This window comes from Myripristis murdjan, chromosome 14, assembly GCF_902150065.1.
Source record: "Myripristis murdjan chromosome 14, fMyrMur1.1, whole genome shotgun sequence".
NCBI lineage: Eukaryota > Metazoa > Chordata > Actinopteri > Holocentriformes > Holocentridae > Myripristis > Myripristis murdjan.
In genome coordinates this window covers 4,107,627-4,135,000 of record NC_043993.1, presented here as the reverse complement: position 1 = coordinate 4,135,000, position 27,374 = coordinate 4,107,627, and the positions used below count along the sequence as shown (strand labels likewise).

The 27,374-nt window shown below is 41.0% G+C and overlaps 1 protein-coding gene across 1 annotated transcript in view; it reads left to right on the top strand.

Moving 5' to 3' along the window:
* wwc1 (WW and C2 domain containing 1) overlaps nucleotides 1–26,967 on the top strand; it is a 67,072-nt gene extending 40,105 nt beyond the window's left edge. The window contains 16 exon segments of the mRNA XM_030068872.1: nucleotides 689–835; nucleotides 1,247–1,317; nucleotides 2,698–2,943; nucleotides 5,225–5,314; nucleotides 10,462–11,162; nucleotides 13,799–13,916; nucleotides 14,417–14,584; nucleotides 16,439–16,631; nucleotides 17,437–17,577; nucleotides 19,840–19,904; nucleotides 20,710–20,893; nucleotides 21,648–21,815; nucleotides 22,097–22,189; nucleotides 24,586–24,816; nucleotides 25,916–26,034; nucleotides 26,590–26,967. Of these exon segments, the coding sequence (XP_029924732.1) occupies nucleotides 689–835; nucleotides 1,247–1,317; nucleotides 2,698–2,943; nucleotides 5,225–5,314; nucleotides 10,462–11,162; nucleotides 13,799–13,916; nucleotides 14,417–14,584; nucleotides 16,439–16,631; nucleotides 17,437–17,577; nucleotides 19,840–19,904; nucleotides 20,710–20,893; nucleotides 21,648–21,815; nucleotides 22,097–22,189; nucleotides 24,586–24,816; nucleotides 25,916–26,034; nucleotides 26,590–26,656 (2,802 nt within the window). The 3' untranslated portion in view covers nucleotides 26,657–26,967.
* Nucleotides 26,968–27,374: the final 407 nt, after the last annotated feature.

The following is a 27,374-nucleotide window of genomic DNA, read 5'->3' as shown; positions in this document are numbered from 1 at the left end:
GGCATGGGGGCAGTGAAAGGGCGAGCAGGGTGTGTCTATTTGAGAGGGAAAGAAAAGACCTTGGTAGTAATATAGAATTTTGCTATTTTAATTTCTGCTCTTCTTGAAATGCAGTTTCTGTTGAAAGCCATGTGGCTTCTGGCTAAGAGCCAGAAATGGCTTGTGAGCCATAGGTTCCCCACCACTGGTATAATATGTGTAATAAAGTGAAACACATATAGAGAGAACAAGACAAGCTCTACCATAAAACTCTTTGAGAGTTTTATGGTATATTTTCTATACTGTGCTTTAATTTGAATCATGTAGTAGTTTATTTTAAATAAAATAGTAACAGGGGAAATACTCCAGGTACATATTTGCATTCTGCTGAGTGTACACTTCTAGTTGGTTTATTTTGTTGTTTTATTTTTGTTGGTTTACACATTCCACACCAAAATCATGACAGTGACAGCAACTGATGTATCGTGTATAATATACTTGGTTCAAAAGTAACTTGCTTTGGCCACAGTTATGGTTTGTACTATGATTTATCTAGTTCTAATAAAGACAGTTGTCTCAAATTGATAAAGCTTTCTGTTTGGCTTCTTGGGCTGTGCTGTATATTGCTCCCACTTGCTGCTGCAGTGACTCAGCTTCCTCCTGGGGATCATTCATCTTTTGACTGACCATGTCTGCTCTGTATGTGCAGAAACTGGCAGTGTTGAAAGACGGTTTCCAATTGGACTCAGGGTCCCAGCAGGAACTGTGGGGCAGCAGTCCCTCCCTGGCCGGCTCTGAGCTGTCCATCCCTCGCCTCTACTCTGATGCCGGCTCCCAGACTGACATCCCTGCTGAGGTGAGTGAGTCCCTGCAGGGGCCAGAGGCAGATTGTCACCCTGCCCATCATTCCAGATTTCTAAGTACCTGTTGAAAGTTAGCGTCTGGGATAGTCTTCAAACATGAAATAGGTGGAGATTAATAGACAGTGAGTCAGTGAGATGATAGCATGACAACGCTAGACCTCTTATCCAGCATGATTACTGTTAAGTTGCTTTGAACGGGTCTCCAAAAGATGTATTTTGTTTGGTGTGTCATCAAAATGGAGATTTCCAAGCTTTAAAGCCATTAAACATTTTAATATCTATATCACTCATAAATTTAATTAACAGAAGAAAAGAAAAAAAATCACGCGTCTTGAAAGGTGCATCTTTCAAGACACCGTGAACTGATGTTTGCATATTTATTTGGTTTTCTCTTTGTGTGTCAGTTCATCACCAACACCAACAAACTGGCAGAGAAGGTTCGACTGAGTCTGAAGTACGAGGAAGCCAAGAGAAGGTAGGATTGACTCGCTTTGTCTGGATAGAACAGCGTGTGTGTATTGAGACTTGCATTTTTCTGTGTGCAAATCGATGTGTGTGCCTAAGTTTATGTGCATATTTGCACACACATTTGTGTATTTGTTCAATGGTTTTGTATGGATCAGTTTGACTGTATGAAGATTTCTAAGGTGAAATGTTGTCAGTAGTACTAGCTTGCTAATCCAGCACTAAACTAGTGATACAGATGGTATGAAAAAATTAACATGGAATGGTAGAAAGGATTCATCCTATCATGGAAATCTTCCTTACTGTGCCTGCATTATTGGGCAGAGTGTCATGTTCTTTGTTTACTTTCCCACAATTAAAAAAAGAAGGTATTTTCAGTACAGGGTAAATTTTGGCAGCGCCTTTTCTTCTTGTGCAGCAAAATGTAACTGTAAAACTGACAAACAAATCAAGAAAAAAAAAAAAAAAACTTTTGAATCACTTAAGTGCAACGCTCTGACCAGCTGATGTTATCTGGTCCCTGCAACAGAGATAACAACACAGCCCTTTTTACAGTAGAAAAAGCTCTGAGTCAGAAACACTGGTCTCAGCCAATGATGATTAAACTCGTAAGTCTGGACACACAGATGGTCAGCATCACTGCTTCAGTTGACTTGAGCTGCAGCACTCCTTTGCCAGCAGATCCCCTATGGCCAGACTGTATCATAGTTAATTTATTCTCTCTGCCTGCTAAATTCTGCTCTGGATTTTGCAAGCAGAGTAGAGACTTAGAAACCATAGGCAGCTCGCTACTCCACTGCAAGTCTAACAGACACACAAAAGCAATCATACCTGTAGCCAAACTATGTGTCCAGTCCACATCACTTGCATGTCTTTGAAATGTGTGAGAAAACCAGAGCCAAAATGATGATACACACGGGTTTAAAGCCTCTGACATTTTTGTTGTTTGATGCACACATAGGCTATCACATATGCACATATGTATATGCATATTTCACTAAGTCTCACAGAGCTTTATTTCTGCTTGCACAATCATAACCATAAATCACATATAACTATATTTGGCAGAATCAATCCACACAGCAAAGCAGACTATTAGGGCGCTAGTGGTTAAAGCTGCACATTATTCAGTACCTGGCCATAGTTTGGATGCACTCACCACTACTACACTTTCAGGAGACCAGAGCACCTAGAAGAGGCAAATGCGAGGAAAATGTGCAAACTCCTCAAAGAAAGTGTTACTAATCAAAATTGGGTCTTTATTCCTGTGAGGCAGTTTTGCTCATCAGTCATAACTGATGATTATCGCCTTCTCCCCTCTTTGCTTTCTCTTCCTCCCTCTCACCTTTGCTCCTCACCCTTCCTCCTCTTGCCCCTCTCGCCTTCCTAGGATTGCCACCATCGAGGTGCAGATCGCCAAACTGGATAGTGAGGCTTGGCCAGGGCTGCTTGACCCAGAGCGTGACCGCCTCATCCTCATCAATGAGAAGGAGGAACTGCTGAAGGAGCTCCAGTACGTACGTCCCAGCCGCCGCATGGAGCCCAATGATGCTGAGAAGCTGGAGTCACAGAAGAAGCGTTTGGAGAGAGACCTGCAGGCAGCCCGAGACAACCAGAGCAAGGCCCTGACTGAGAGGTGGGTGGGACATAGACTAGAAACAACTGGAGTTTATTGAATCAGAATGTACGACCAACCAGAATTGACTTTGATAAAAATCCTCTTGACATTACCTCTATTGCTAAAAGAGATGCATATACAAGCATTACTTTTGACACTTACACAATAAATAATGAATCCATTCATTGAAAAAGTAATAATAAATTAGTCGACCATGAAAATAATTAGTAGCAGCCCAACACTGCTCTTGGTATAATACTTACGCTAAATTACGCTAAATGACCTTCTATTTGTAGTTCAAGTCTCTTTCCCCTTCCTTTCCATTCCTTTCCTTTCGTTTCCTTTCCTTTCCTTGGCCTTCCTTTCCTTTCCTTTCCTTTCCTTTCCTTTCCTTTCCTTTCCTTTCTTTGCCCTTCCTTTCTTTCCCCTTCCTTTTCCTTTCCTTTGCCTTTGCCTTTTCCTTTTCCTTTCCTCTTCTCTCTTCTCCTCATGGCCTTTACTTGTTGGACAAAGGCACCAAACAGGATCAGGTATCCACAGCAACTACACCAATTAGGCTCTTGTTGCTACGGTGCTCTCTACCTTCTCTGTTACATCTCTCCCTTTCTCTCTCTTGCTCTCTCTCTCTCCTCTCTCTCTCTCTCTCTCTCTCTCTCTCTCTCTCTCTCCCTCTCTTGCTATCTCTCTCTCTAACAGGTCTCTTGTTGTTCTCAGTGTGCTGGTTATACTCTGACTGAGTTGAATCTCTTTTTGTTTCTCCTCTCTCTTTCCTGTAACCTGAGATGCTGCAAAGCCAGGTCACAAATGGCTTTTTCTTTGTAACCCACTCTACACACACACAAACACACACACAGACACACACACACACTCACACACACAGAGAGAGAGAGAGAGAGAGAGAGAGAGAGAGAAATAAAACCATCCTGAATTCAGTTCAGTTCAGCCAGATTGAAGACCACATCCTACTCTTAAATATTTAAACCAATTAGACTAAACTGACAAAAGTGTCAGAATAAGCACAAAATTTGATGGTTGAGTCTGCATGGTTAAGGACTTAAATGTGTTATATGATATGTAGTTTTTTTGTCAGTCTATAAATAGGCCTCACCTGAGTCGACCCTTAGCTTGCATAGTGCACCTTTAATTGAAGCTGCCATTACAAAATTCTGGAAAAGTCTTAAGATATACCTTGATGAAACTTGCAGACACTTTGCAGCACACACCACACTTCTGTTGAAATACTAATAATGCACACACACATTCAGACATACACAGTTTTATACAAGAAACAAGCACAAAAACACAATCACAAACTCATTAAAACATAAACACACACACACACACACACATGCACACACATGCACACACACTGGCTGTCAGTAACCTGATCAGCGGCTTCCCCACTTTGGTCTGTTTCCACCGCAGCCATGGATCATATTAACAGCTGTTAATAGACCGGTTTCCCTCAAACAAAGCTCATACAAATAGATGACACCTGTATCACATGAGCACAAAGCAGGTGCCCGCAGTACCTGAGCATACTGCTGCTGTCATGTTGTGTTTGCTGGCATGTGGTCCAACTTCCTTCAAGTATTGTCATCTCCAGTATGCATGGGGAATTCAGTATTATGTTCAACATGCATCATTCAGGTTCATTGGCTCTTCCTCACAAGCATGTCTTTACAAATAATGAGCCCATACAGATCTAACAAATCATAGAGCAGAAAGATGAAATATAAATACAAGGTAGCAAAACACAAAATAGCAAGTGTTAGAAAGACATAGCAGACATAGCAGGCTTACCTGTCATGCAGAGTCTCATCTACCTGGCTGTTTTATGTGTTTTTCTGCCTCTAAATCAAGTCAGGTTCATTCAGATAGTGCCTACAACAAGTGAGGTTTGACATAAAATAAAATCCATAACTAGTGCTTTAAAAACAAATGTTCAGTGTGCTGTATGGAACGACAAAGTGTATGATGTGACTTGCTAATGTGTGGCTGGCTGAGCCACACATCTGATGAATTTGATGAACCTTTGTGGAATGGTGTGTTTTTACAATGATATCCAGTGCTGTCAAAATGAAGCTTATTGTCTATTGACCACAGCACCACCAACAGGCCAAAAAGTCCCCAAACTTCAAGCAGCAATATCTCAGACACCACACAACACACAAATTAGAGGAAACAAACAAAAACTACTTCCAGGACGACTTGCACCAGTTGTGGAGGACGTCATGTGCGCTATTGATTTGTTTGTTTTTTTGTTTTTCCTTTTTTCTCCCTCTTCTTGTCTGTCCAGGCTGCGGTTGCACTGCAAGAGAAACAAGCTGGTCAGAGAGCTGGAGGAAATGGTCCGATTGGCTACATCACTACATTCTCAACTCAAAAGGTACCCTACATATATACACATGGACAGTGAGGCAGTGCTATTAACATGTTGAATTTGGCAGTATTGCAATTGAATAATTACATTTAATTTAGAGCACCCAGAGTTGCTGAAAATATTCAAGATATTTTTAAAAACTTGCAGCACATCAGGACTGACCATCAGGAAAATGATCACCCCCCTCGTATTCGAAGAGTTGTCGAAATTTTGTCTCACTGCCGTGTTGTAAAAATTGCAGTGGTTGGCCCAAGAAGAGTGCTACAATTACAGGTCAAGACAACATGACATATATGTTATTTGTTGTGCTGCACAGTTTTTCAAATCATGTTATTTTTCAAAGCAATTTAAATAATTGGAACAATTATTAGACAGCACCAACATACACTACTCACAAAAAGTTAGGGATATTTGGCTTTTGGGTGAAATTTATGGAAAATATAAAAAGTTCACGCTACAGTGATATTACATCATGAAAGTAGGGCATTTAAGCAGAAGCATACACTGGTGATTTCCTCATCTCAAACAATTTCTTGAAACAAAAGCCAACAACAGTGGTGGATATACCACAACAAAAAATGTCAGTGTCAATAACTTGTCATGTGCCCTTGAGCATCAATTACAGCTTGACCACAACGTCTCATGCTGTTCACAAGTCGACTTATTGTCTGCTGAGGCATGGCATCCCACTCTTCTTGAAGGGCGGCCCTCAGGACATTGAGGTTCTGGGGTACAGAGCTCCGAGCCTCTACACAGCGACTCAGCTGATCCCATAGGTTTTCTATGGGATTCAGGTCTGAGAAAGTGCAGGCCACTCCATCTGAGGTACCCCAGTCTCCAGCAGCCGTTCCCTAATGATACGACCTCTATGAGCTGGAGCATCAAACACCTGATGTGAATTTTGCCGTTAAGCTCCTTGTTAGAGAACAGCAACTTGTGCAAAAAGTACTGAAACATTGAAAAGTTGGACATGTGCATTCAAAAGTTTACAGAAGGTCACATTAAGTTCACCTGTAAAGGTTAGAATGCATTTTAGGTTCATCCTGAAATTTCACCCGAAAGCCGAATATCCCTAACTTTTTGTGAGTAGTGTATATGCTAGGCTAGAAGGTGTTCCCACTGGTCATGGGATTCATTATATTTCATGTAATTTTGAGAGGTGTATTCCAGACAGGAAAAGTCAGGGAATTAAATCAGTTTTACAGATGGGACATTTTGACATGAATGTATGAATGTGTTTTTCAACTTTTTTTAAGCATTCATCACAGACCACTGATTTGAATCATTTGGAAATAAAATCCGCCAATTTCAATCAGTGGTTGATTTATTGGAACATATCTATTGCTTTCTCTGCAAAATACCATGCCTAGTCACTCCATACACTCTAGATCACTCCATGCAAATAAGAAGAATTAACAGATTAGAAAAACAACTCCATTGCAGAATGAATACAACAGGCACACAAAGAAGCTGATCTGGTTTTGACTCGTTTGAAGATGGGTACACAGTGCACACACAAGGTGCAGGGCTGAAGGGCAAAACAGACCCAATTGTTTCCTTGTTTTTGACCTCATACAGTGAAAATGCTGTTTCTCTGATGTTTGTTGCTGCCTCAGTGAAGTTCAGACACTTTTACAAGTTAAAGGAGGGATCTTGGAGTTTATTGCCTCAGTGATGTAGAGATGGTTGAGAAAGAGGATGAATTGGATTCCATCATTCACATTACTCACTGATAAACAGGGTGATAGCTGGAAATGCTGTTTTTCTGCCCAGAGAAAGAGGTTAGTATGAGGCAGTCACTGACAAGACTCCATGGGATCCAATTATTCACTTGAGTTTCGCAGCTGTTTTAATATGGATGTTTTATTTGGTTCAGGAAATTCCTGCGAGACCTTTGGCTAGTTGGCTGAATAGAGGCTCCTGTGGCCGTGTGTTTCAGTGGAAGCTGTCCTGATGGGTGGGATACCCTGTAATACATTCCACCACACTAGACTACACTTGTTTTTGACAGCTTACTAAGCCTGTTGAAGACCAAAGTTATGTTTCCTTAATGTTCGTTTAAGTTCATTTAATTTATTTTTTATGCAACCCTTTCATTATGTATTTCTTTGGTTGAGCAAATTTCTTAAGACCTTGACCACCAAATCATTTACTGAGAAAAGGATCGTTTAGTAAAGAGTTTCAAAGCACGCAGTTACAGAGAGTGGGGCTTTGAAGTTAAGGGGCGGCTGAGGAATTTGGCTGATTAAGTATTTAACCTTTATTAATTAAAAAAAAGAAAAAAAAACTTTGCTTAAGATGAAAGTCTGTTCTCCTCTTGCAGTTTTCCCTTCTTATCTCAAACTAGTTAGTGGCTCTTTCTGACTTCAATACCCATTTCCTCCTGAAATTAAATTTCTCCAGCCCACGGAAAACCTGTACGCCTTTCATAACATCCTCAGGAATGATATACAGCACCATTTTCACAAAGTGATGCAAACCCTCTGCAAGACACTCACATAATTCAGAATCGAGATGCCTTCGTTCAAAGAGGCCCTGTTTTGTTCTTTTTTGTTTTAAGAAAGCTTAAGAGCAATAATCTGAACAGGTTCAAACAATACTACTCTGCAGTGTTCCCCTTGCTACTTTTCTTTCTGTTTTTGTTCTCCTATCATGGCTAATTCGTCTGGGGTTCCTGGCTGATGTATATCAAACGGTCTGCCTGGCAAATAGTGACTCCCCTGTGTCTACACTAACGAGCTGCTCCGCTTTAATTAGAGCATTCGCCATCTAACGCCAGCAGTTTCTGAAGAAGGCAGGGACAAGAGGGCTGAGGTGATAAAGAGGGAGGAAATGAAAGTGAAAAACAGAGGAGAAGTGAGACAGGAAAGAATGAAAGGAAATAATTGATTTCTAAATGTTTATTTCTTAAAATTATTATTTCTGTTAATCATTTAACAATGCACATTAATAAAAAAAATTCTGTACATGCACCAGAATTAGCCAAAATATTAATTTCATCTGCAGTACCCAGCTAGATGTTACACAGGATTTTTTGTCCTGACCTTTATTTCTTTACTTGATTTGACGATTGTGACCCATGTTCATGATTTACACCAAAAATGATCTTCCCCTTATTATCTATGCCGTATCACTATGTACATGAATATGATCAGTAATTAGATCAGTAAAACTGCAAAAAATGTCTGTGTCAGGAACAGACTGAAACTCATTGTTGTTGGATTGGTGTATGATTATTATTGGTCTTCTCATTCTGCCTTATGTCAGTTTACAGTGATATAGAATGTTGTAGACATGCCAGTTACCACAGGGGATGCAAGTAATGATCATTACTAGTCAAAACAGATAAAGCCTCAACCAACCTAAAGGTGCTCTAATTAGAGGTCCAAATTTAAACCAAGAACACAACTCCATCAGCCTGATAGATGCCTATCTAAATTCATATTTTGCTAATTGACATTTTTGAAAACTAGTTTTTTTTTCTCTCCTTAAGGCTTCAGTTTTCACCCATCACAAGCAAACTTACACCACAACTGCAGTTTGAGGGGGTGCCCCAGTAGCTCACCAGATAAGAGTGTGTACCATGCGATAAGGTTGAGTTCTGTTTGCAGGATCCTGGGTTTGAATCCAGCCTCAGGCCATTTGCTGCATGTCATCCCCTCTCTCCTCTGATTAGTGTATTGAATTTGAGATTTGGGATTGTAGTGACCTGTAACATAATGAAGATTTACAAGCATGTGTGTCTAACTGCATTTGCAAGATCAGTATAACTTGCAGCCATGTCTGGAAAGGGATATCAGTTAAGTATAGTAGCAAGTTTCATGCAACTTGCATAGATGAGAAGAGAGAGAAGAAATGTATGGATGAGAGAGAGAGGAAGAAGGAGAGGCAAAATAAGGGGGGAGGACAGGAAAGGAGTATGTAAAAGGGGAAAGGAGAACAGAGCAGGAAACTGGTTTCCAGTGCCCAAAGGAGTGTTGAAGCCTGAAGTCTGCCTGCAGTGTGCTCCTGGGTTTACTGTGTAGTGTTTTCCTTTTTGCCTCTTTTCTTCTTTGTGTGTAAATCTCTCTTTCCTTGTCCTCTCCCAAACCCAAGTTCTCTGGTTTCTGACTGGCTGTTTCCTCTGTTGTTTCCTGTCCCATCTTGCTGTTGTCTCTCAAACCTCTCCTCTCTTTGTCTTTTGCCATCAGTGAACTCCACATGATATTAATGTAATAAAATGCCCGGTTAATGGCAATTATCAAATAGATGAGTCTTGATCCTTTCCTTCTTTCAACCCCCTTCTCTTCTCTCCTTTCACTACATCACATTAATCTGTAACTGCTATCCAAAATGCTGCAGTTGAACAACCTCAAATTGTTAGATCACCAATATAATATCAAAAAACCAGGGGCTTGTCTGAGATTCTTCCTCTTTTCAAGGAACCTTCTTGGCCTCCCTGTAGTTGAAATTAAGTGAACCCCTGAATCTTTTTCTTCAAAGCTCAAGAAACAAGTAATAAGGAATGCAGGTTAAAGATAAACTTGGGACCATAAGCATTTGTACAGTGACTGATAGATTTATTTTTTTCTCTTTTTGAGCCTAATGATGTCTGGAATAATGAGGGAAAAGGCCACACCTGGCCACGAAACTACTTTTTAGTCAAGTATCCAATGACTTTTGAGCCTCTGAAAATGGGCTGACAATGTATAAAACTGGCTGTAATTCCTAAACAGGTAATGCCATATTATTGTTCAACCCCTTATGTTGAAGCTGAAAGTCTACACTTCAACCATGTCTAAATGCCATTTAAAATCCACTGTGGTGGTGTACAAGGTCAAAATTATGAATATTGTGTCACTGTCCAAAGATTTATGGACGGAAGTGTACATAAAGGGCTGTTTTCCAAATCTTTGTGTCCATTTTGGAATTTTTTGTTACCAGAGATTCAGCAGTCAATATTTTGGAAACACAAATGATTCTGCCCTCAGAAAAACAAGGTTATTTGTTTTGCAACTGTTTTAATGAATCATAACTTGCAACTCATAACATACCCGATTGTGATGCCAACAGAAATTTTGTAACAGTAGGTATCTTTTTCCCTCCAGCAGTAGCTATTTTTTGTTATTATGGAAAGAAACTCCTCTTATTTCTCTGCCTATTCTCCTCCACAGCTTGTCAGCTAGCACGCTCTCCTGCTCATCTGGCAGCAGTCGTGGCTCTCTGACCTCCAGCCGTGGCTCGCTGGCCACAACCTCCAGCCTTGGCTCAACCTCTTCCCTCAGTTTCACTGATATCTACCTGGAGCAGCCCGAACTGGCTGACCCCGATTTCCAGAACAAGCTGGACAGCCTCTTGCAGGATGGCGGCCCAGGAGGCTACCGACCCTCCAGCTCTATCACGACCATACATGAGCACGAGGTGGTGTCGGGGTCCGGAGGGATGGACACGGGTATGGCCGAGGTCAAAGTGTGCGGGGTAGTCGGGCTGGGAGGAGGTGGGGGCTGTTCTGCTGGAGGAGGCAGCGGCGAAGGTGTGGGAGGTGCTGGAGCAGAGGCTGGGTCATCCAGGATCCAGGCACTCAGACTGTCAGAGACGCCACGCTCCATGAGCTCCTTGTCACCACGGTCGTCACTCTCTTCCCTGTCGCCACCGTGCTCGCCACTGGTCACGGACACTAGCTTCCTGTCTGGGGAAGCCTTTGCGGGGCAGACGGGAGCCGGCGGACTGGGGCTCGACTTGGAACTCCACAGCAGACTGGCAGAGCTGGAGCTCGGCCTGGACTCCCAGGAGCAGCGGCAAGGGGAACATGGAGGCCCCAGTGAGGTGGAGGGCAAGCAGAACCACAGCGCTGTGCCGGGCGAGGAGGTCAAAGGTGTGACTTGCACTCAGTCTCAGCATTAATTTAAAGAAGAAAATGCCTGCCTATTATATATTGTAATATTCAGCTAAACCTGCTGTGATTTTTGACTGGGTTGAGATGCTGCAGGAACAATTTTTGCCTAATTTGAAGATTTGAATCAAGTCAATGATGCCACATTCGTAATACATGGTAAATCTCTGTGAACCAAATGCAGTTTTTTAAGCATCTCATGTGTTTTGCAAACGGTGTGCAAGCTGACATCAGAAATCCTTGTTATTAATTTCTGTGCAAAAATTGATTATATAAAAGCTGTGGTGTGCAACAGTTTCCTCCCACATAGGAAATTGTGGGCATCATGAGCTAAATTGAGCTTGGTCAGTCATTCAGTGATAAGATACCTCACCCTCAACTGTTAACTAGTGAATTATGAAACTGATTATTGTACTGTTATTGGAGTTTTTAATTTCTTTCGTTTATTGAATCATATTCACGTCAGATAATCCGTTGATCTCAGTCTTTGGATTCAACATAATGGTCATATTTGGTGATCTTTAGCCATTCCTGTGCTGCTTTGCTGTCTCCCACATTTCATTTTCAAGTGCAGATGTTGATCCCTAGTCCCATCAGCATCAGCAGTGTTGCTGGCTGATTACGTCTCTGATCCCCAACTGAAAGTTCACATCTTATTGGTTTAAGTGGCTACCTAAGCTAATTCACACATGAAAAAATAACATGCTGGTGGACATTTTAGTTGCAGATAGTCTGGTCTAGTAGAGCAGTTTTTGGAATCCATTAGGTTTGAAAGATGCTGCGGAAACACTTGGCAAATGTAATTTGTCAGCGATTTGTACTGATGTGCTTGAAAGTGTCATCTCATTTGTATATATACAGACCCAGTCCTCTTTTCCCTGAGCATCCACATTACACAACTAAGTAGTCTACATGTTTACAGCCGGTGTACAGGAGATGGGAGAGCTGCACCCTGGGCTGAGTAAAACAGTGAACAACACAAGAAGCACCCACAGTAAATGTCTGATGTAGTCTATACAGTATGTGACTTCTAGTGCGACACAAAACCTGTGAAAGTAACTCTATATGGTCCTTCTAAAAACAACTACCGATGATGTACATGTGCATTTCTGGATTCATTGTTGTCATTATTCCCAGGTATAGTTGGCCTAAAACCATGGTGACTTATGCACAATTATTTGTGCAGGCCTGTGGAGAAAAGGAGGGAGGGAGAGAAAGAGCAAGTGTATGAGGAGATGGCAGAGATGCTCGTGATGTAACTCCTCTCTCTCCGTTACACTAGACGACATATGAACACACTTTGACTTTATTGGAAAGCGGGAACAGGAATCCACCTCCTTGCTGTGTGTGTGTCGTCTCATGAGGAATTTAATATTGCGCCTGAAACCTGATTGCCAGTGGGAGCACTGAAGGGGAAGGGGAATGAAGAGCACAGAGGAGGAGTGTTGGATTACAGCCACTGCGAACCCGTGTTTCATGTTATTCCAGGGATCCTTTTTATTTTCTTCAAACTGGAGTCGGCACTGTAAACTAGCATGGCTTTAGCAAGCTCGCTTTGTTTGAATGAACTTTAAAGTGAATTGAACTGAGGTGAACAGAAGTGAATTGAGCAAGCTGAAGTATATCGAAGTGAAGTGCGGCGTATGGTGCGGTGAACCAAACTGAAGTGAATTGAGTCCACTCAACCCGTGGAACTTGACACAGGTTCCCTCTGCATCCATGGGTGAAAGGTTGACGTGGTGTCTGGTTTCTCCAGCGCTCCTGTTCACTCTCTGTCCCTCCTTCCAGGGCTGAACACTGTATTACAGGCAGACAGTCAGGTCCAGAAACAAGAGACAATAAGACACTGGTCCTCAGTGGGAGTTACTCCTACAGTCCAACAGTGTGTGTAGGGCTACTGGAACAGTTTTACACTGCAGTAAAAACTCTAAGAGGACTAATTAAGATATTTACTGCACCATAGCATAAGATGACCATAATATAACTGCAAGGGGGTTGGTATGATTGTTATGCCAATGACTAAATTTAGGTTAGTATCACTTGAAGGTACAGTGCAGTACTTACAGGAACTGTTTTGAAACAGAAACTCCAACCTACTCACATTTTCAACTGCTCAAGGAAGGTGGACAGTGCTGTAAGTGAGACAGTGGTAGTGATACTGTAATGCATTTAATTTGCATATTCTCATGCCAACAAAACGCCAACAGCAACACTTATTACAGTATTTTGCATCGTGCGCTAAGGTCATGAGAGAATGACACCAATTGGAAGGGTTTTATTTCCCTTATTTTTTATGCTCGTTTTAATTTCTTTCTCCTTAGATTGTAGCCATAGATTGTCTCCTTTCATTAGTTTGTCTGCCATGCACAATATCTTCAGCATTTCTTTTTTTCTTTTTTTATCTTTTTTTTTTTTTTTTTTTTGACAAAAGTAGGGGGAAGCGTTACTATGATGATCTCACTGTTGCATCATTTTCAAAAGTGATGTAATTGCAGGTCATGTCAAGGTAACATATTAGTGACTGACTGGTGTAAAGTAGGACTATGTTATTTGTTGCACTGGTACATTCATTCATTTGTTTATTTATGTACATATATTTCACTTTTCCCTTTATTTAGAGTGTGCCCCGCAGCTTCGAGTGACTGGAGCAGGGCCGAAGAAGATGGGTGTGACCTCGGCTGTGTCTGACGAATCAGTGGCTGGTGACAGCGGAGTGTATGAGCCGTCAGATCGCAGGTATGTTGGGTGTAACCTATAGTGTTTTTTTTATGCAGCAGTGGAATATGAGAGTTGTTTTTAATTCTAGGTTCATTTTGCTATGAAGTGCTATCACACTTCATCATTTACGTTTTCTGCACAGTTTCGTTGCCTGTGATGTAGATTTTTCATATTTACTATACGCAAATTTGCTGAGTGACTCGTTTCACTGTTTTACACCAAATGTTGCGATCTCAGCCAGAAAAATAAATCATGCAAGTAGTTGTCCTGCTGTGGCATGTAGGAGGTGAAAATGACTAATGCGATGTTAATAACTTTATTTGAAATGAAAGCAGAGTTAACAAGTGGCACTGATAGCTGAGACATTTTTTCAAATAGGAAACTCAAATCTGTCATCTGTTGTAGGTAACATGAATGCAGCATTATTACTACAGTGCGGGGAAGTAAACACATCAGGGCTCAGGTCGGTCTCAGCATACAGAATTGTTTTTTCACTGAAGTGTGTGTGTGTCCTCCAGACTGGGCCACCCTGCAGAGCTCCTGCTGGGCTCGTATGAGGAGAGGGTGACAGGATGTTCTCAGGTGCAGCTCGGCCTCCGTTACGAGCCTAGAGACCAGCGCTTCACCATCTACGTCATGCGGCTGTTGAACTGCAGTGCCCTCTGTCTGCCAGCTGACCACAAAATGTATGTCACGTCATTCATAGACCCACCAGTGTGCGTCTGGTGTCTGAGAAAAATGACAAATTCAATATAAACTATGCAGGTGAAAAAAAAAAGTCACCTTTGTATAAATACCTTGCCCCCCAAAAAAGAGGGGAGAAATTTTTAAGAGAACCAAGTAACTAAACCCCAAAGACAAATCCCAGTGAAAGCTAATGGGAAAAAAGGTAAAAGATCAGCCAATAGCAGATGGTCAGTTCCATGTCCTGGTTTTCATCATTGTACCTTATCCTACAAGCATCTCTGTGTCTGAGCAGCATCACGACAGCTTGATGATGTCTGTTCAGTTCATATCAGTCCATTCATTGTCCCACAGAGGGAAATTTGTCTAACAGCCAGTGGATAAGACAGTTATACAGACAACTAAGAGCATCAAAAGACTGTGTAGTATAAACACTACGATAATAATGTCAGCCACTGTTAAGTCCACCTCATATTAAGAGAGGATACATATAAAAAGAATAAAATGCAGAGTGGCTGTGCTAGTACCTGTGTCATGCACTGTGCTATTTCAGTGTTTATATTGGACTTAGTACTTAGTAGCGTTTGCCTGCACGGCACTCATCAAGTCAAAATGCAAACAAAGTGCAGACCAGAGCTCAAAAAGCCATATATTTGATTTTGACGTTGGCAGAATGGGTGAGCAGTAGAGGATGAACTGACACATCCATCAGAAATAGAGACAGAGGGTGGATAGAGGGTGTGTGACAAAACCTTAAAACCTATTAAGTCAACATCATTGTTATTATAATGGGAATGTTCTGGGTTTTTTTTGTTTGTTTGTTTGTTTGTTTGTTTGTTTTTTTATCATTGACACTTGATACACTTGCTGTTAGGACAAGGTGTCATGCCTTACACAGATTTGTGTCTTTACATACAGATGTTGCTCACATTCATTTATAAACGTCTCACTCTGTTTCACGTTTGATTTATTAAAAAAAAAAAAAAAAAAAAAAACCTAAAACCACCTATAATTACAAGGAAAATCCATTCTGTTAAGGTGTATGTGAATGAGAAAGAGAGTGTTAATCCTTTGCGTGTGTGTGTGTGCAGTTAAAACAGTTTACTTCAGCCTCAGGCTGTTGTGTTTGTTGCCCTGCTGTATGTGTGTTATGTAGACACTGTTTGCTAATGTAGATATGTCTGACATGCAGACACCATGCTGTGTGTGACAGTGTGATTGTTGTGCTTTTTTGTTTCTGAATGTTAAATATTTGCACCTCACCCTGTGTGTGTGTGGGTGTGTGTGTGTGTTTGCATTGGAGGCAGTGATGGAGTGTTACAGTAAACAGACAGTCGGGTGCAGTGTGACCTCCATGCAGATCATCGTAACTCATTATAACCACCAATATAAACAAAAATCACAATTAATTTTTTTTTTTACCCTCAAATAACTTACCCCAGTTTGATGCCACTCACTGTGTTGTTTACTTTGAATTTACATTATAAAGATTAAAATTATTTGGACTTAACAAATAGGTAGATAAACTGTTCTGCAAATAGGTCAGAGGTTAACTGGGTTTCTCCTGCACTGCTGCCCCGATTGGAAGGTTGCTCATTTCACTGCATATTTGTGTGTGTGTGTGTGTGTGTGTGTGTGTGTGTGTGTGTGTGTGTGTGTGTGTGTGTGTGTGTGTGTGTGTGTGTGTGTGTGTGTGTGTGTGTGTGTGTGTGTGTGTGTGTGTGTGTGTGTGTGTGTTCAGTAATTGCTTCACACTGAAACATTCCATCACAGCAGCATCCACTTAATAAATAACAGTAAAGCATTGTGTATAATTTAACAGTTGTTGGATAAGCTCTACCTTCTGGCTCCTACAGGTACCTGCGTGTGGTGGTGCTGCCTTGCTCCGAGGCCATGCGCTGCTTGTTCCGAACCCGTGGTTCCCTGCCTCAGGACACCATGGAGGTCAACGAGGTGTTCAGTCTCCAGATATCCCACAACGCACTGCGGCAGAAGACCCTGCGGGTCGACGTCTGCAACACCAGCAAGTCAGGCCGGGAGGATTGTCTGGTCAGTACAGCTGCATTTCCTCCAGGCTCATCCTGTCTCCATGGAGACATGGAGTGTAGTGTTAAGTACTTTAGTATGCCTGTGTTGTAAACGTCTGTCCTCACTAAAATGTATATACATGTATTGTATATGCAGAGATTTTGGAAATGAACTCTTGACGTTCTCTTGCTAGCTGCTCAAGATAGAGCGATGTTAGCACTTAGATCAAGGTCTTCATTCATTCATTTTTTTCGTGTACATACTTAAGTCTCTCCAAGAATTATCGTTTTATCTGTATTTATGCTTTGGCCATCTGTAATCAGTTGTAATCAGTCATCTCAGAGAGAGTGTACAAGTGTTTATAATGCACTGTGAGTGTCTGATGGTTTGTTCATGTCACGGCAGCAGGATATTAATCACAGATTCAAAGGCTTTTGGTTTTACCCCTGCTGAGCTTGCATATGAAAATTGCTTTATTGTCTGATATTTCAGTGGAGTGTAAACAGACTTCAGGCTCTGATCTGAAGAGAAGTTTGGATTTGCCTGTGCATGTTTGTTTTGCCTTCATTGGTACATTGTTTATCTCAGTTTTCTTTGTATTTGTTGTTTTATGACTATGATAAATGATAAATGGACTTTAATGCGCAGTCCCAAGTGGCTTCTGCAGTGCTCCAAAATGTTCCTGTGTATCATGACCCTTTCTGTAACAGACTTAACATAGTCTCACAATTTGACCGCGATGTCTCTACCCTGTCTTCTTCTTTGTCTTTCTGCCCTACCCTTCATCCCTGCCCTTCTTTCTCCTCTCCGCTCCTCTCCTCTGCAGGCTGGAGCTCAGATCAGTCTGGCTGATGTAAACTGTTCGGAGGAGAGATGCACAAAGTGGTACAACCTGCTCAGCTACGCCTACATGCCTGAGATCAACAACAAGGACAAAGATGGCGACACAGCCACCAAGTCTGACCGGGTATGCAGGGAGAAACACTCACCAACTGGATGATTTGTTCAGATTTGTAAAGATACTTAAGCATTTGTACTACTTGTAATATAAGTGTAATAAGTGTAATATGTTGTACATGAGCATAACCTAAGAGTCAATGCATCCACTATCACAGAGTGACACCGAGGGGGGGAAAACTGACATTTGCTGCCACCTAGGCATACTTACAAGATGCACAACATTTTCACACATGTAGCCTTGGAAAGATCTGTACTGAAGTCCACTTAAATTAATCCATTGCATCAGTCAAGGTTTGTTTCACACAGCTATCACTTCAAGTGAGCCTTTTGATATTTACATTCTGAACAGAAAGTGGCAGCAGGACTTGGATGCAATGTCTAGGAAGCTGAAAATAGCCTGCTGGTAAAATGGACTTGTTTATTTTGATCAGTCAAAATTGAAACCTGGGCTCTGTTGTTACTGATTCTGCTGCTGATACCTGCATATCCTTCCCCAGTGTACTGCTTCATTGTGCCGCTTTACACCGGGACCTCTGCTGTTAAATACTGAAAGTTTTTCTCCACTTAGCCGCGTGGATGTGCACTTGAAGCATTACTGAAAGACAGAATCATAGTTTGGATTGAACAGACAGGCAGTGTACAAAATGTTTACAGCTTGCATAGAGTGTTCTCACTCTGATTTCACATTGGGACAGTCAAAGTGTATGGGAAACATGGGAGTGCTACCACAGATTTGTGCTCAGGAGCCACAAAGTGTAGATTGGAGGAATAGCACAGAGGAGATGATGGATGTATTTATTAAACATCATCATTGCAACAACATATACAGTTGTAAGTTGATCAAAAAGGATTTAGAGGGTATTACAGCGAAAACTACCCTTCCTGTTTGTTTGTCTGCCAGAATAAATCACCAAGATGTCTTGATGATGAATGGAGGTGAAGCATCAGCCACCTGCCATTTTGGTTAAAGCTGATAAATTTGTTGTTTTTCTTGGCTTGTAGCCGACCTGTGTTCTTACTCTCCTCTGATAAATGCTGTTGCTGCCGGGGAATCAAATTGGAGAAAGTCGGCATTAACCTTCCTCTTCGCCCTGAAATGATACATAACAGAGGAAACATTTGCTGCCAAAGCCTGTTGGGTCTCTTGGCCGTTTCTCTGTTGGGAACCAAAGAAAGCATCTATTTCACATCATGTCAGGTTTATCAGCAGTCTGTGTGTCCTTCTGTGAGGGAGTGTAAGGTCAGTACAAACAGACACACACTGGGAGTGGAGGCACATGTGCAGCTTGGGTTACACTACACAGCTATTGCTCTGATTTTAGCCTGGATTCACAGTGGGGCTGAATCTATTGGTCTGTTAGTCGGCAGATTTTGAAGCAGTCAGAGGACAGTCAGTACAATAATTCACAAAGTGCACAAGGACAACACACTGATCTCTCCTTCTTAGTTTAACTTTGTGTAAATGGAAGTCACTGTGATTTGAAAAAATATGTTTGATTTATACAAGCAGAACTTGGATGTGATTGGGAAGTGTACACTAATTTATACGGAGGAGAAAAAACTGGATGAAAAGAGAACGGAGCAGTTTACAGTACACTGGACAGCAGAAATGGAAGAAAAGTTAACCAAATTGTGACAGGGAAATGAGGGCTTGTATAACGTGAGCTCCAAATTAGGTTCAGTGAATCCACTGGCATCTCAAAACTTACTGCCACGGCTCGTATTTTCCTGTGAGTTTGGTGTTTTTCATTTCATTAGTCAAGCAGCGTGTGATTCATCATCTTCTGAAGTTGATAGAGTGCCCCCCGATCTTTCAGGCATAATGTAATCTACCCAGTCTTTTCATAATGTTAGGATTTTAAAATTTGTGTAGTGTCTCCCTGGAATAAGAGATCATATACAAGCAGGCCTGTAATTTTCCCAAAATAACTTACTACTTGATAAAGACGTTAATCATTTGGCTCAAAACACTGATTCAGAAAGATTCTCAATGGAGTGCTGAGGCACAATCAATTCTCATCATTGTAGTTCACTAACACTCTCAGTGGCAAACGCCATAAAGCTGTGTTCTTCTTCGAGATTACACTGGGCAGAAAATCCAGTTGGAACGCCTGCTTAGCCCACCACAGAAGCCAAAATGACTCAACAGCAAAAAATGTACTTTGGTAGCTTTTGATTTATTAGTGGCTTTTAACATTAAATGGCAACTGCTGCTATAATTTTGCAACTCACACAAACTGGTCTTAATGTTGTGTATTCTGTGTTTTAGACTTGTGTTTCTAGCAGTGAGAAAGTCAGAGCAAGTCTAGAAGGAGCGACTGAGGACGATGAGTGGTGAGTCTCCTTCCCCTTACTGTCTTCTTTTCTCCACTTTCTCCATTATTTATTTTCCCTCCTTTCTTTTCTCATCTTTTGTCTCTGTTTCCCACCTCTGTCTCTGCCCCCCCTGACTAAAGTTTGTGCAAACAAACATCTGTAGATTATGCTCTGTCTGTCTTATGTGATTTCTGAGCCTTTGCTTCGTTTTTGATGGAACTTAGGGGAGTGATGGATTTGACATTTTTAATATAAGTCGGATTGGTCCACCACAGCGCCACCACCAGGCCAACGGGGAACAAGGGTTCATGCTTGATATCTCACACACTGTTTTTTACTTCAATATCTAGTATATATGCACTATATCTACTCATTACATATAGTAGTAATCACTCTATCTTATTGTGAAATTACAGATGTTTGGTAGAATTGTAATTGTATTGTAGATTTGTTATCTTTTGATGAGCATTTAAACTATTTTGGGGGTATTTTATTTTATGAATAGGCCTGTTTCACAGAAGCCATTTTGACATGAAAAAGCAGGTTAGCAAAGGTATTAATAATGGCATTAATTAAGACTCTGTTCCTTTTAGGTCTAACATAGCCAGGCTCCTGCTATTGCTCATGCAGGCTCACTGGAAGGCTCTGCTACACTTAAGTGGAAAGAGACCTTAATTAATATCATTCGTAACACCTGTGTTTATCTGCTGTTTCACATCAAAATGGCTGCTGGGAAAAAAAGTCTATTGCCAGTGTCTAACGAACAACTGATCTGGTTGCATGTTAAAGCACTGTGACATTGCTGTTTGTCTCTTGCTGCCAGGCATGGAGACCCACTGGAGGCAGACATGTTCGATGATGAGGAAGTAAATGTTGTGGAGGGGGTGGGGCCAATGGACGAAGAGGATTTTTATCCCGATAGCAGCCAATGGGAAGCAGAGGAGGAGGAAGAGGAGGAGAGGGAGGAGGTGACCAAACCCACTACAACAGGAGCCATTACAGAGAAGGTATCTCTTAAACTAAGTTAAAATAACAATTATTGGTGATGCACCTTTAGTTTCTGCACCATGTTGTTGGTGTAGTTTTCTTTTTCCTGTTGATATCTGACCAATTATAGGAGATGTGACATCATGTCCAGATTTTTCCAGCAGCTACAGAGTATTTTAGCAGAAAAAAATTCAATCATCTAAAAAATCAGTGTTAAACTACAGATTTTCGTCTCAGTCGATCACAATAAAAGAGTTGAGGCTTCTCTCTTGAGCCGCAATTTTGCTCCACTATTCGACAGTCATATACAGAGAAATCCATCGTAGAAGAGGACGGAGAGGAGCAGCACGTAGACCAGAATGCAACGCAGCCACTTGTTTGAACACAGAACTCATTGAAAACAAGCTCTGACTCATGAAGAAATCCAGTCCAACTGTCAGTTCAAGTGTTGTCAGAACATTCAAAAAAAAAATTGGAAAACAAATCACTTTTTATTTACAGATTTTAATGTTTTGAATCATTAAAAAAATTTCAATCAGGGAAAAGGCGTTTATTTACTTCATCAGCAAATACTGCTGCATCCACTTTCAGAATTCCCCATGGAAGAAAGTTTCTTCTTTTTGTTGGCATCTGTTTTTCCAGAGCTAACACTGTGAACACAGCACTGTTGCAGATTGGACATTCTTAGTTCTGAAGTTGGGATGAACGTAGCATTTGACATGATGTTGTTACTGTTAATCCTCTTATTACAACCCTTGTGTGTTTTGTATCCAGGTAAACAAGGAGACCAGTATGGATGGTTTGTTGCCTCATCACTGCTCTGTCGTTCGGCCAAAGGAGCGCCGTCTGGACGTCCCGCAGCAGAACCCCTTCGTCAGGGGAAATACCATCATCCGCTCCAAAACCTTCTCCCCTGGACCCCAGAGCCAGTACATCTGCCGGGTACATCTCTCTCTCTATCTCTCTTTCTCTCTTTCTCTCTCCATCCTCTTTCTCTTACACATCTACCTGAGTGTGAGTCAAAACTTCTAGGAAAAAGTGATATGAGTTTATTGTCCTCTCAATCACAATAACACAACAACACATTAGCCAGACATACGGAGAAGTAGGCAGACAGACCTTTGACACAACTGTTTAGCCTCCCTAGACTTACATTCGTCAGATACTCAGCAGGATTTGTTCACAGTGGAGTCTGGACTTGACAATTTTGTTTGCCTTTTCAGATTAACCGCAGTGACAGTGACAGCTCCACACTCTCCAAGAAGTCGCCGTTTGTCAGAAATGCTTCGGAGAGACGCAGCATGCGCATGAAGAAGGTACAAACACAACCGCTTGTTCCTTCTGTCTCCCGCTCTTTTAGAGAAGGCAAGGATTTCCTTCAAAAGGTTTTGCATCCACACTCAGTAAACAGTTTTTCCTTTGCAAAGAAATGTTTGGTTGCCACCTAAGCATTTTTTTAGCACCAAAGTGAAAAACTTTGCTTTAAATCATTTGACATATGGCAAAGTTTGGCCATCCGACCAACAGAGGCTGTTCATATCTTAACTTGATAATTAGCTAAGCAAAAGAACCCACAGCAGGCGTTCCTCATTAGTCGTGTGGCAGAATTTTCACTGCTTGTTGGAATGAAAAACAGAAACTGTTGGTGACTTCGTTGCTCTTAATGGTGACTGCCCTGGCTTATGGCTTTCTCGAAATTGCAATTAACAATAACTTAAGCTTCTTTTTCATTTTATTTTGTTCGCGCCTCTTTGATTTGTCTGTCTGTCTCTCTTTCTGCCTCTTGGCTCATTTTCTGTCTCTGACCTTACCAGTTTTCCCCAGTTGCCTCTGCACCTCTTGACAGTTTAATAGTGAAATCAAACATCAGAATTTACTGGACACATTGACTTTCCCCTCTAGCCTCTTGAGAGAAAGACCAAGACGTTTTGCCTTTTTTTTCTTGTTGAAGCTTGAGCCTTGTGATGGCTCCCAGTAAAAGTGACTGTTAATATTTAATGGCCATCTGAATGTTTAATGTGCTCTGACATTTGCCTGCCTCTATTAATTTAGTGTCAGGAAGCAAACTCTGCCTTAGTGTCCCTCCTGGGGCTCAGTAGAGCCAGGACACAGGTGGCGAAATTACTTAATACACACACATGAATCAGATGTGGGTGTCATAGTATTTACCACTAAATCTTAGTGTTTTTATCTGTTTGGAGCAGCAGCTATTCAACAGTTCAAGTACTACCAGGCCATTTGTGGCTGGTATAAAAGCATACTCAGTTTCAAATACCTTGCTACAGTGGGGTAAATTTCTACATTTTCCAGGACTCCCCATATCTATGGCGGTATGCTGTGCAGTAGTTGTAAAATACATCTAGTGATGCACTTGGACACATCATTAGTGATAGTACCTGGGGTCATAGGGTGTTGCGGGTCTTACAGATACTCTCTCCCAGGCAACCCGACTAGAATTGATCAATTCCTGGCCTGTGTCCACGGTTTGTCCCTCCTGATCCACAGCCATCTTGAAGCTTTCTTGGTGGTTGCAGGCACTGTGGGGTGCCTCCTGGCCTGGCTCCTCCTGCGTTTCACTAGGGCTTCTCCCTGTGCGTTGCTCCAGTTGCTCTTTCACCAAACATTTCATTTTAATCTGGTGGATCCTCAGACTACGTGGGTTTTTACATGTCTTGCTGCATGCACATACCAGACTTGTTGTTGTCTGTCCGAACGCGTGGGTTATTGCCTGGTTGTCTGTCCATTCAGGGTGCTTTTACCTTGTTGTTTATGATTTGGGTCTTTTTTTTCTACCTAACATGCATGTATGGAAAAAAGAATATACTAATCTGTGATGTAGCTTTCTAATTATATATTGCTTTGGTCCAAAAATTAATACTCAGGGTGGCTTTATTGGGAAAAAAGTGACTTTAAAAGAAGTGCTTTGCCAGACTGCAGAGGTCAAAAAAGAAAGATGAGGATTGCATTTGTGTGTTTGTGTGGATGTATATGCACATACGCCCTCTAATGTTTGCACATGCACAGGGGCACACACACACACACACACACATAGGCTATATTGCACATTCACAGACAAAAAAGGTCAACATGTTTTTGAGCATTTTAGTTAGACTAAACACAGTTGCTATAAAACTGATTGGAGTGTGTATGTGCATGTTTTAAACAATACCAGTAGACAGAATGATTTGGTTGATTTGGTTTTGATTTTGAATTTTGAATGATTTTTATATAATTATGATAATCAGTTATTGCTAAGATTGTCTTACTTTTCTGTGTTAATATCATAAAGTCTATACATATGTGTGTGTGTGTGTGTGTGTGTGTGTGTGTGTGTGTATGTTATACAGATATGTATGTATATATGTATATATAGATATTTAGATATGTATATGTTTGTGTATGTGTATATGTGTGTGTGTGTGTGTGTGTGTGTGTGTGTGTGTATTATTTGTTTTGTTTTATGTTATTTAAAATATTTGTTATTTATGTTATTTTAAATAGATTGATTAATTTATTGATTAATTGGCTGCTGGTCAACCCAAAGAAACAATTTGAATACATCACTGTGCTCTGAACTACTCATGAGACTTTCATATTATTTTTGACATTTCTTACACTAAATGATTGATTGAAGAAATAACCTGCTGATTAACTGTTCATTAGTTTCAGCGCTACTTTCTTTTGCTTTAATCGTTTCCCTCACCCCCTCCAGCCCCCCGTGCCGGTTAAAGGGCTGGATGGCCTGCTGCGGACGTCTCTGGACCTGGAGCTGGACCTGCAGGTGTCCCGGACCCGGCAGGCGCGGCTGGCTCAGGAGCTGCGGGTGCTACGGGAGCTGAAGGAGCAGCTGGAGCGGGCGAGGCAGCAGGGCCAGCGCGAGTTGCCCGCCTGGGTGCAGGAGGACGAACGCTTCCGCCTGCTGCTGAAGCAGGCTGAGAAACAGGTCAGTCTGACTCTTTCAGTCAAAATGTGGAGGTTTTACAGTTGCAGTTACAACTGGTGCCATCTTTGAAATAGTGGTGGGTGATGACACGGTTTTGACAATAGACAATCTTGGTTAAATATTCCTCGATTTCAAAATAAAACCAACCATACATTAACTTTCGAGAATGACCATAGTCCCTCACATTCATTATGGGCATCATTTAATTTATTCCTGCCTTATTTTCTTGATTTTTGTAATTGTGATGATTGACTATGCTCAAGATTTCACCACTTACTTCACTGTAGACATCCAGTTAGCTCCAGCAAAAACACTCGGCAACATTTGAACCAAAAAGCAATTGAAACTTGCCCTTTCAACAGACGCTTCCCTGCAGGTCAGCACAAGTAGGTGTGACTGAACAGTTATGACTGTATTTTAATAATAATAGTCCATTTGATGTTTTTCATTTTATTTATTTATTTATTTATTTTATTTTTTACTGGCTGTTGGTTATCTGCTGCATTCAGGTCCTATCAGGATAAATGGAAAATGGGTTTTTATTGCTTCATATCATTATTCTTAAAGAAGGTTATAGTCCTGAAAAACATACTGAAAATGACTTCATCTCAAGTTTTCTGTTTTATTGTTTGTGTTCTTTACAGTTTTACAGTTTTTTTTTTTATTTAGGAGCAGAATTAACCTTTTAATTTCGACAAATTATGATTTTACACACCATATGTTATGATAAAAGTCAATATTGTTTCATATTAAAATTTGCTTTTGATAGCATTTTCAGCCATTCAGCACTACCTCTTGGAAAATCAGAAGTTTAATAGTTAGCTGTCCAGATGCTCAGTTTAGCAAGCAAGTTAACCAACAAGCTGACATTATCATATGTTAAGAGACAAAATGATGATCAGTATGCAGCCAAAAACAGTACAAAATTCAACCATGTTTGTGTGAGACCTCAAATGGGAAGTTCAGAAGCACAGCCAGGCAAGTATGAGCTGTGAGCCACCACAGGCCACTTTCCTTTTCATCTGAAAACAGAGGAGAGCTGAATGCAGTGTTGAAGCTTCTCTGCTCAAAGTCTTGGCTTTCTGCTCGTTCTGGTCAGACTCGTGAGGAGCAGCTGCAGGAGCAGCGGGTGGAGAAGATGATGAGAGCTGCTGCCAAGGACGTTCACAAGATCAGGGGTCAGAGCCGGAAGGAAGTGCCTGAGGTCCAGACCTTCAGGTGGGAAACACACCAGTTTAAGTTACAGCAGATACGAGTATCAGTTTAGTGCACTTTTACTCAAGGCTAAGTATTTGTACTTTTTTTTTTTTTTTTGAAAAACACTCAATAAAATGAGAGGCTTAGGAAACAAAAATTAAATATATTCAATTTTGTTGAATATCTTGGAGTTTGGAGAGAGTTTTATTCCAGATGGGAAAAGTTTGTGGAAGACAGGGAGGGGCAGTACACAGGATGACGTTTCAGCCAGGGGAAGGAATTTGATCAATTCTGTGGGAGAGCTGGGGAATATTTGAGAATTTTATGAATGCAGTATACAAGAACATATCTTGCACCCAGTTTGACACATTTATTCCATTAGATAGTGTTTTTTAGCTGTTCCTTTCCACAGCAGTCCAGCTGTACTGGAAACCAGACAGGTTACTCATTTGAACTTGCCTGTGGTATATATATATATATACAGTTACTAAATAAAAACTTAGTGGAAACAAAGGTTAGCTTTTCGATCCCAGCATCATTTTGCTCCCTGGTCTGATGTTTCCTGTATTGTTTCAGAGAGAAGATGGCGTTCTTCACACGAGCAAAGACGAGCATTCCTGACCTGCCAGCCGACGATGTGTAGAGGAGCATTTCAAAAGTATTCCCCCGAGTCTCTCCTGCTGTTCCCATGCAAATGAAGCAAACATTTGGCGGTGTTATGAAGAATTAACAAATAACAAAATAAGTAGAAAAAAAAACAAGAAAAAAAAACAGGCTTTTTTATTTTTAAGATCTCAGCGTTGCTAATGTGTATAGTAATTCTTTTTAAATTAGTAATAGCACTAGTAGAACTTTTTTTCTCTATCTTCCACTCTTTATGACATTGTTTTACTGTTACTAATACGTGGATGTTGGTAGGCTGAGTCTTAGGTGTTTTACCACAAATCATTCCAGCATTAACTCTCACATGTGCACGTACACACACACACACACACTTACACACTTGCATACGAGTTTTGTACTAAAATATCTGCCATTTGGATGTTAAAGTGATTCCAGCTCTTACAAATTGATTGATAGCACAAAATTCAAACTTATCATGGCACTAAAGGATTGTGGGTAATTTCAGTTCTTGTTTGGAAAAAAAAAATCTATATTTTGTAAAGAAGTTAAATGATGACCATCATGTAATGACTTTTTCCCCTCCGCCCCATAACTGATAAACAGCATTTGGGAAACAAACTCTTTTTATGCATACACACACAGGCACACTCACACACACACACACACACACCAGCATTTTTTTTTTTTTTTACCTAGTGTAGTGTGTTGAAGCAATACAATGAGCCACTAGGCAAACG